Source organism: Netta rufina (genome assembly GCF_964035555.1).
Source record: "Netta rufina genome assembly, chromosome: 4".
Taxonomy (NCBI): Eukaryota; Metazoa; Chordata; class Aves; order Anseriformes; family Anatidae; genus Netta; species Netta rufina.
Window position 1 is genome coordinate 4,457,181 of NC_140127.1, and position 10,905 is coordinate 4,468,085.

Here is a 10,905-nt window from a genome sequence, read left to right on the forward strand (position 1 = left end):
AACTCTAAAGATGACCTGCTTTTACTGGTAAAAACATCATTTTTAGTGATGATGCTTATTTGGCTCCCTTAATTTAAAACAATCTTATACATTTACCTTATATTGCTAAAATATGTCCATACTAAAAGAAAGGGAGCAGTTATGGTTTACTTTACTAAAAAATAAAAAAGAAATAAAGAAAAAAAGAAAAAAGAAAAAGGAAAGAAAAAAAAGTTTTCTAGTGCAGACAAGTCCTCAGAAATCATTTAGTGAATATCATTAGTAACAAATATAATAACCAAAGCCTGAACTAGGAAGAGTTTCTTCAGGCAACCTTTATACTGACACAAATACCCCCACTTCTACACACACTCAAACACACACACACACATGTACATGCACACACTTTAATTATTACATTTCAGTGAACACTCTCTTCTCTTTAGAAAAGCTATAACTGCTCAATAGCATTTTGTGCTTTATGACTTTGCTTGAGTCAAAAAATAAACAAGTATTGGCCTTATGACCATATTCTGGAGTGTGGTGTGGATGAGCAGATAATAAGCTAATTTTTAAATCTATAAAATGAAGTTTTCTGCCTTCTTCAACATTCAGGTCTTCATCATTTTTTTTTCTTTTCTTTTTTTTTATTCTACAACACTATATTCTATAAAGCTCTCTCTCTTTTTTTTTTTTTTTTCTTTTCTCAGGTAACAAGTGATAGGATGTGAGGAAATGATCTCCAGTTGCAGCGGGGGGAGGGGTTAGATTGGATATTAGGAAGAATTTCTTCACAGAGAAGTTGGTCAAGCATTAGAATGGGCTGCCCAGGGAAGTGGTGGAGTCCCCATCCCTGGAGATGTGGACGTGGCACTAAGTGACATGGCTTAGCAATGGGACTTGGTAGGTCAGGTTGATGGTTGGACTTGATGATCTTGAGGGTCTTTTCCAACCTAAATGATTCTGTGATTCTAGAGCTGCACAAATTCAGGTTTTTTAAATAACTAAACTCTAGAGAATATCTATTGAGACCAAAGAACCAAAATCTTGTTCCTGACAATAAGTGGAGCAGCCAAGCCAAACAGCATCACGTTAACAAAAATACATGGCTGAGTGGCCTAAAACGTTCTCCTGTTTTGCAGATTACTCAGCCAAACAGCAGGGATCTCAGAATATTGCATCACTATGTCAAGCCAGGCTCCATTTCCTTGGCTAAGTGCAATTTAGCCTCAGTTGTTTGTCAGGAAGTAAGGCAAGCGTACAGCACGATGTTAGCAAAGGCGTTGAGGAGGGAGGCCTCGGCACAGCGCTCTGCCAGGAAGTCTTTGCTAAGAGCAGGATCAGCACTTCAGAGCTTTATACAAGGCGGCTTTTCAGCAGACAGCCTGAATGTGCCATGCTTTTTCAGGTAGGGAAAGGAAGGGGAAGCAGAAAGGGCACACAGTTGTGGCATCACCCTCTCTCTCAGGTGAAGTGTAAACCAATAAATAATCAAGAGTGGGTTTAGCATCCCAGACTAGCTGTAGGCTAAATGAGGAGCTTAGGCTGAGGATCAAATTCTCTTCAGGCTTTTGGCTATTCAGTAAATATTTTACCTGCTTATGCCTGTTCAGCTGCACCGTCAGGAAATTTTAATTGAATCCAAGCCAGAACTGGATTGGAACAGTTGTGTCTGTTGCGTCTAAACCAAGGAGCTACTTTGATTTTATGGATTCAGATTCAAACATAATCCATCAGAGCACCTGCCAAATACCCAGGTCCTGTCACTTCTGTATGGTTTAGTAAAGTATTTGTACGGTGGCAAGTTACCTTTAGCCACTGTTGCAAAATAAAGAATATTATAGCCAATATCCAATTGTACATAACATTGTAGTCGTATGTCTCCATGACTGTAAATAGGAAAGACATCAAGTGTAATACAGATTCACACTTTTTAACCCCCCCAAAAATGTAAAGTATTTGTATCCAGGGCCTGTACCCTTGTACCCTTGGATTTGGACATTCCCTCCGGCTCTGGGCGTTAAGTTAAAGATGAGGTTATAGCAACAGTGCTCCTTCCTCAGCCACGTGCCTGTATGGGATGTGCCAGCTGGGATCTCACTGAGATAGGAGACAGGGAAAAACTGCAGAATACTCTATGTACACAAGGTCAGAGGGACCACTGTGAACACCTAATCTGATTTGCTGCCTAAAATACATTTTGGGAAAGGCAAAACTCTTGTTTGTATTATAAAAACAGCTGATTCATTAAAAAAAATGCAGATCACTGTACATCGGTCATCTGAACCATGTTCATGCCGCAACAGGACTTACGGGTATTCCTCTGTTAGATATTCTCTCTACAAACTTGAACTGGTGCACTGCAAAGCATACCAAGTAAGTGCTCATGGGAACTGACTTTTCAAAAGTTGTCCGATTCCAGCCATCTTCCACCTGTACAGTTTGCTGTAGAAATGGGAAAATAATTAATTTGATTTTGAAATTGCAAACATGCAAAATTAGGTTTCATATTATTATGAAGGCTAGAACTACCCAGGAATGACAAATCACATCTCCAGATTCACCCCTTCTGGCATCCCACTGCCAATGGCATGAGAACAGACAAAATACACAAAATGAAACGTTGTTTTTCTGCACTAAATAAGTTCACCTGGTTCTAATTTTGCATCAAGGATTTGAAACCATTCACATGCATGAGAATTTTGCCAATAGTTTTCCAGTGTACTTTAATACATTTTGTTCTTGAAATAGTTGTATAAAATAACATCACTCTGGACAGATCAAAGAAGAGACTGGATTCTGTCCTCTTACATATGTGCATCACTTAGGAGTCAGGGGGTGCAGCGATGTTAGTAAAGACCAAATTAATAAATCTATCCTGAACTTGCTCAGACACAAATTAGCACTGCTAATTGGTGGGCTGTTTAAATGTACATAGGGCTTAGCGATCATAGTTTTTATTTTGTTAAATCGATTTAAAACCATTCCTGGTTTTCTCAAGTGAACTGTAAGACCAAATCTACAACCTTTTCTATGCAATTTATACTCTGAAAATTTCTTTCTGCTATGCATTGTCTGTCACCTGTCTAATAAATTTTTGTGCTTCTATCTGGATGACTAAAATAGGAGAAAAACACGCTTTATATAAAAGACACTAACCTTCATCTAGATACAATACTTCATGAGATTCATTTGTTATAAATACGATGTAAATAAAACATACATGTCACTGGTAATATGATTTCATGAGCTAAAAAATCCTTTTTACAGATATATTCACTATCTAATTTTTCATTATTTGACTCTAATTTGGTATCTTTTGGTCTTTCAACAAAGTCAGAATCTCAGTGGAAAAAAAAAAAAAAGAAAAAAAAAAAGTGGGGGGGGCTTTTAAAAAATTCGCTCCAGTAAAAAATGCAAATGAAATGTACAAGATCCTGGTTTTGCTGAACTGATTTTGCCACATGGACTCTAAAGCATCCCACCACCAAAACTACTACAAAATGTGTAACACACAACGTGCATTGCATTTGCAAACTACTTTAACTTCCATCCATTGAAATGATTCCCCAAAGATCCTTCACTACTAAGAACAGAGCAACCAACCTTGTGACCACACCAGATGAAAAAGGGTCCTGCTGTCATCTGTTAGTCAAACCCAGGATAATCTGTATCCCTTCCTGTACTTGGGTTTTAGCAAATTATTTAACAAGCAGTAGCTAGCTCTTTGAAAGCTTATATTTTATGTCCATTTTAGAGACAAAACCACACCTAGAGATGTAAAGCAGATCTCAAACCCCACTAAATCTTGATAACAGATAGTTTTACCCCCGCACCATCCATACCCTCACTTATCTGAGATCTACGTATAAAAGTACCACAAACACTCTTGATTCATGTGTTGTTCATCGAAGTACCTGCTGCTCTTCCAGGTATCATAAACACATTTTTTTAAAATAACAATAGATCAGAGCTTTAAATTTGCAAAGGGTCTGGAAGGCAGCTGTATCACAGGAATAATAGTTCTCTCAGCCACATTGCTGATGCATAGTTAAAGTTTGGGGAATCTTTAAATAAAACAGTACACAGCAAAGCAGATCTTTGTTTATTTTCTGGGTGGGGAGTGATCAGGAAGATGCAAATGTCAACAGCCTGGAGGCTGGAAGCTTTTTTTTAAACTTGGCACTTTATCTCCCACTTTAGAACGTAGTCGTTAGAAATTAAACATTGGACGACACATTCAGTTAAACTATTCATTAGAAACTCTCGGCTGAAAGCCATTCAATCTTCTTCCAGAGCACCCAGATGTAGATAATTGGTGCCATTGAATTTCATCCCAAAGTTGGAATTTGAAATAGCAGGTCCAGAAATAGATTATTTAGAAAATTACAGCCATAGTGGACTAAAAAGTGTCCGCACTCATGATCTGACAGATAGGATTTTAGATTCTGTGTTATTATACACAATAGTCCTATACTATTTCTTGCTAGCAGGATCCTTTGCTGTTAGATTGTGATCAGCAGGCTCTTGCACTGGAACATAATGCAGTTTTAGTGATTATTATGAGACTCCCTATCTGGGAAGCAGCTGTCTTTCAAAGCATTTCTTCTCAGAGTCCACCTGGTTTGACCGAAGAACCTGCTGTTACCTATTTATGGTTAGTAGGGGATGCTCATACATCATACCTGAAGAGAGGGCCATCTAGCTGAAGACAGAGACACGTTTCATTTCTGATTTGGATTTGGCTCTGCATTGCTATCTTGTGTACTGACTGGCCACTGGGAGTCCTAACCAGTCAGATTTCATGGAATATTTATTAACGATTAGCTTTACAGTGCCTGGGTGGTAGTCTGAGATTGCACAAGGACCTTGTGTCCAGTGGCTTTACAGAACCATCCCTCTTAGGCAGTAGAATTGAGAAATACATACCTGTACTGGCATGTTGGCAAGTGCTTCATACGTGTTTCGATGGATGATAGATATATTGTAAGTTGCCTTTTTGTTGGGTTCATCAAAGCAAGGAAATGATTTCCGTGCATCTGTTGGCTCGTGGTCAGTAGCTGCAATGCTCCTTAAATAAACAACAGATTGGCAGGTTGTTCCAAACCTTCACCGCATACCTTCCAAATCTTATCTGCACTTTCTAAGCATAAGTATTTAGCAACTTTACAAACTAAAATCAAGTACAAATGTTTTGTCCATTCATAAAAGTAGGTGACATCAGAAATGCAGAAGATAACATCATATAGGCATGTGGAGCATACATACCTCAAACTCTGTCATCAACATCCTCTAGGGTTCAGAGCAAAAACTAAAGACAATTACTTATCATGAAATCTTTTAGGAGACAGGTAATAAGATACAAATGACCCCTCCTGGATGGTAGACTTTTGCTTGCCTTCCTTATGAGTATTCCCATTGATTTCTGTGCCTAAAATGATGTTGGTATCTTTAAAAGGAAATATAGGTTCTGATATAGAGCTATTTACTTAAGTAATTCCATGTGTTGTTTACCATCTAGAGTTCATCTCGGGATTGGAGTTTTAGGCATCTCCAAGAAGACACTTTGGAATTCTTTTAGTGTCGCTGAAAACTCACCCTACCTATGTGTTTCTTTCTCTGCAGTGACCACATACACTTTTCTGCTGGTGCTGTTACTCTCCTCTGACTCCAATAAAGAAAGTGCTTGAGAAAGCATGGGAAGTCCAGGTAAACATCCTAGCACAAAACTGATGCTATGTTAACTGTCTCAAGGGGGGTTAGCAAGCCATCTCACTTAAATAAGAACAACCAGAAAAACTAGAGAATAAGGGGTCACAGAAGAAAATAAGATGAAGGTTGTGAAAGTTCCTATTGTGTGCTTGCTTCTCACAGTGACATTGGGTTCCCCATTAACGAACCATTCAGTGGCAGAACGTATTCTTCAGTGATTAATGGTGAAAGAGATCACAGATGCTTCTTCAATTAATCTGGAATGTTGAGCATTTTTGACAGCACTTCTACAGCTGCTCCAACTATATTAAGGTAGTTTTTCTTTCCGAAATGTAATTAAAAGTGTACATCGTAAATTACAGATCTGCAGCAGTCCTACAAGCTCACTTGACAACCAATTTTTCACTGTTTCTGTTGCCCTTGGCTTTTCTTTGTGGTGGTTAAATACTAAACTGGTCATTAGGAACTTGTAGCAGCAAGGTTCATTTACAAGCCTGATGAGGTAATATGTCTGGGTTCTCACCATTCATGTTCATTGGAATAGTAACTCTGTAGTTCATGAGCAGAAAGCATAACGAACCCTCACCTTAACATAACTTCAGGCTCAGTAGAGTTTCGTTTGCTCAGTAAATTGATGTAACTCTCTACTTTTGGTTGGATTTGAAAGCTATTTCACAATGAAGTTAACTTCAAGTCCCCAGGGCAATGCTTCACATCTATTGCTTAAAAATTTGGCTATATATTTTGACACATTTATATCTTGTTCCTAAAGATGGATAACAGTATGATAGCTCTTCTGATTTATAAGGTGATTATCTATCCTCATCTATTTGTGGAGGCAGACAGACAGCAGCAGTGCAAAACCGCAGCACTACCTCTCCAGTAGAGTAGATGATCAGTACTCCAGGCTATGGCGTGCAAGTGGCACTAGAAACATGAGATGTTGTAACTTCCTCCCAAACTGTATAATGTATTTTTTCGATAAGATTTTCTTCATTGCTTGATGGAATCCACCCTTCTACTTGCTGTTGATGTCCAGACCTTTAAATATGAACTTGAGGTGACAGCTGTAAATATCCTAGTAATAGGGAGTGAAGACCTGGCTGAGACTGCATCCAGCTGTTGTTTCCAAAGTAAAACAGGTCTGCGTTTAGAACTATGATTAATTTCCTTTTTTTTTTCCCCACTGCAAACACAGGGTTTTACTGCAAAAAAAGTGCTCCCCTTGAGCTGAGTAATGGCTTTTTTTTTTTTTTTGTACCTAGTGTTACATTAAATTCATATCCATTGCTTCTTCTGAGAAATTTTGCTCTTGAGATGCAAGAGCGCTACTTCCTTGTAACAACAACCTTGCCTTTATCTAATCAATAAAATCCTAAATGAAACTCTTCTTATCTGTTAGAGATGTGCCCAGCTGAGTATCTTTTACAAGCCTTTTGTTCTCTTATGGAGGACAGAGAGAATTCCTATAAAAGGGAAACCATACATTGTCACAAACAGTAATTCAAAATCAAAATCAGATGGCTTGACATGTTTGTTTTATCTGTAATATCAAGGTGAAAATAAAGGAAGGTATTAGCACATTCCCTTTCAGGAACCAGTGAGTTAAAAGAATCAATATTACCAGGTGGAGACTCTTATTGTGCTCCCTTCCTCAATATTTGAAAATAACACAGTTGTGATATATTTTTACTCACTGCATCATGTAAAATAGGGAAGGACTGTTATTCCCCTTTCATCAGTGAAGAAATGAAATGCACAGAGATAGTGGAATAGCCTTACAAAAGGACTCCAGTGCTTACCGTTGGATTCAGGCACCCTCAGGAGGATCTAGACAGGTCTGTCTAAAACCTGCATTCTCAAAATTTCTACTTTCCTGCTCCCTACCTGCATGCTCACATCGATTTAAATAGTTGTGTTCCCAAGGTGTCTCAAGATCCATTTCTGGGCAAGTCCAAAAGTACCTTAAAAAAAAGGGGGGCGGGGGATTGTGCAATCCATCTGAACAGGATTCACAAATGAGGTGTTCCCCCTAAGCCTCCCAAGGTTCCTGGACTTGCAGGCATGTTCTGCACATGTCTCCATGTTTTCCACAAAATGTGATGGGAGATTCGGATCTAAGCAACAGCAGAACCTGGACTTCTGCCTGCTTTGTAAACAAAAGTCATTATAGCAATGCTTTGGCAAACCTTTGCCCTCACAGATAGACAGCTGTGGAGCAGCTCGGTCTGGAAACTGAATTTTCAGTGCCCTTTATTTTCTCAAAAGGTCCCACTGCTTCTAATACTGCCCAGAAGGGATGGGGGAGTTGGTTAATTACAAATTGGCTCTCATTTTCACCTCAGCCCTCTTCTGTCTAGCATCTGCTGCTATTAGTAGACTTTCTTGACTTCCGCTATTACCTGATCCAATTTGTATTTACTTCCAACATAACAAAAGGATGAACTATTTGGGCTGAAATATTGCAAGGGTGATAATCTGCCTCAGGCAAAGGTAAAGCAAAAAGCTCATTTCAGTCAGCATTGTTTTTGAGTAGAAAGCCAGGGGAAAATGCACTTTTAATAAGTAAGAAAACCTTTCCCTCACCATCTTTCCTTAACCCCTTCTACCACCTACCCTCATGCCAAGTAGCAGTATCTTGAAATTTGACTAGTAGTTGCTTTCATTTCAGAGCTTTACTTATCACTATCACGTACATCACCTCTTGCACCTCAACAGACTTTCTACACAAACTTAACCCTATCGGAAATCACCATTCACTTGTACTTATTAGAGCCCATCTCAAGCCTAAGAAACAAACTCACACACTCAAGTTCCCTTCAGTACTGAGCATTTGCAGACTGCTAGCTAGGATCAATCTTGCAATACAGTAGCTCCTAGCATCCAAACCAAGGAGTAGGAACTCTCTTGAACTGAGCTCACTTCATACTTTCTTCAGCTTATGAAGTTCTCCTTTCTTCCTGCCCACAGATGCTCGGTCCTTGTCTTTCTACACTGTCTGGATCCGAGGGATAAAATGGAAATAACACACCCTGATTTAAAAAGAAGCAAAAAGGTTACACTTTAAAACTCCTGTGGGGTTTTCAGATGCTCAAAGTATGAAACCAAAACGCCTTCCAAGTCAAAGCAATACTGAGTGGTACTAGACAGAGGAACAAGAGGGAAGGAGCTGTCAGGAGTTCAAGTTATTCCCTCCATGGCTTCTTCACAGACCCAATAACCATGTTTACACATAAAAATGAGTACTTGCTTTTTCCTTTGCTTCCTGGATTTGCTGCTGGTGGTGCCTGTCTGCTACTACTCCTGGCATTGCCTGACAGAGGTTGAATGAAGCTGATGCAACTCTCACTCATGACACTGTTGTCCCAGGAGGGCAAAAAAGTGCCATGAAAACAGACCAATGTTTGGCTTTGTGTTCCTGAAACAAGACCCTAGAAGAGTCTAGCCAAGTTTATCTTCTAGTTTTAAAGCATGGCCTAAGTCACTTCAGAAATGCAAATATTGTAAAATGGATGGTATTGTGCCCTTTCCATGCATTAAGTGAGAAGTTTTGCCCCTGAGCACTGAGAAATGGCTTTTTCAGGCTTTCCCCTTGACTGGGAAATGAAATGGGTTAAACGAACCACAAGAAGCTTATATCATAACTATAGATATGTTAAAAAAGAAGAGCTGGAGCAGAGAAACTTCAAGTCAAAGATAACCTTCATAGTTTGGATCTCCCTAATGTATAATTTAAACCAGCTGCAGAAGGGACAGATTTTGGATATTCCTCAGGCTTGCAACATCAAGGAGGCACAATGTCAGGAAAAGTATCACAAGAGCATTTCACACCAAAACTACTACTCTGGGGAGCATCCGGCGCGTTGTGAGAGCCTTATGCTGTTTATTGGACTATGGAGCTAAAAAACAGGCCTCAGTCCCTCTACCTCTCTGAGGGAGCCTTTTGTAAAGCTCAAGGGTAACCTGGGACCAGTAGAATCTGGAAAAGTTTTTCAAAATAATAACAAAAGCCCCCAGCTCTCCAGCACACTCTTGTCAACAGCCAAAAGATTTTGAATACAACATCTTCCTTAGGGGAATGAGAAAATTAAAGAACAGCCCAGAAATGTCAGCAAGTTGGTGAGAGACAAGACTGAGAAGCTGACACAGGAATAGAGCAGGTCTGAGCAAGTAGGAATAGAGAAGAACATTTAATAAATAAAAGAAAATTTCCTTTACTTAGTCTCTCCGTTCTCAACGTAGGTGGTCCTATAAAAGCCAACCAGGGAACCATTCAGCCAGCCTTGAAACTTCAGGGTGAGTATGTAAGGGTCATTGTCATTAGCGACAGGGAGCTCCGTTTCTGCCTTCATCACTATGTACTCTTGTGCTGTGTACTCAAAGCAGTCAGTCAGAGCAATCTGCTGTCCTGAGGATTTCTGAAGCGTGGGCTTTTCTGTAATCTTGGTCTCTCGCAGATGGAGCCACAGGTGGGTGGTAGGGTTTTCCAAAGCAATATAAATACTGACTGTCCCAGTGTAAATGTCTGTCTCCATCTCAGGCTTCACTTCCAGGTTGTAGTGCAAAGGCTTCACATAAGTGGGTAGTCTGAAATGGCTCCACTCGCCAGATCCATCATTTCTAGGAGGACAGGGACCTGCATCCACTGTGGGAGGAGAGGTTGTTGGCTGATCTGGCTGAGTTGGCTGAGTTGGCTGAGTTGGCTGAGTCGGCTGAGTTGGCTTATCTGTTTCATCTGAAGACTGCTGCGATTTAGGTCTGGTCAGTCCCACACCAAGCCCCACAGCAAGACCTACAATGACCACAACGCCACAGATGATAGCCACATGCTTTGTCTTCATGCAGTACTTCTTGGGCTTCTTATCCTCGAGATCCATGTCCTCCATCTCAGCTCCCAGGTCTGTTCTCAGAGCAAAACATTAACCATATAAAGCTTATTAGTCAATTCAGCACTTGCTTTCGGTAAACTCAGCAGACTTGGTTTGTACGTTAATTGTGTAGCTATAGCTGTTCTCTCTCTGTCTCCCCCACCTCGCTTTCCACGAGGCACTCAATTAATTAAAGATAACATGCATTTAGAGGAAACATGAATGATCAAAAAGGAGTGCAGCTGGGCAGGGAGACTGAGGGAACCAACACAGACGAACATTGTTCCCACTGCACTCCCCTTATAAGCAGCGCAACCCCACCCCCAGCCCCTCCTGCTGCTCCGGC

At 40.1% G+C, this 10,905-nt stretch overlaps 1 protein-coding gene across 1 annotated transcript in view; it reads right to left on the bottom strand.

Annotated features, from left to right (window-relative positions):
- The window catches only part of ENPEP (glutamyl aminopeptidase), a gene marked incomplete at both ends in the record, with an annotated part of 33,686 nt that extends 23,109 nt beyond the window's left edge, over nucleotides 1-10,577 (bottom strand). The window contains 3 exons of the mRNA XM_084286072.1: nucleotides 2,293-2,424; nucleotides 4,909-5,050; nucleotides 9,910-10,577. Of these exons, the coding sequence (XP_084142198.1) occupies nucleotides 2,293-2,424; nucleotides 4,909-5,050; nucleotides 9,910-10,577 (942 nt within the window). The remainder of the gene's footprint in view (nucleotides 1-2,292; nucleotides 2,425-4,908; nucleotides 5,051-9,909) is intronic.
- Nucleotides 10,578-10,905: the final 328 nt, after the last annotated feature.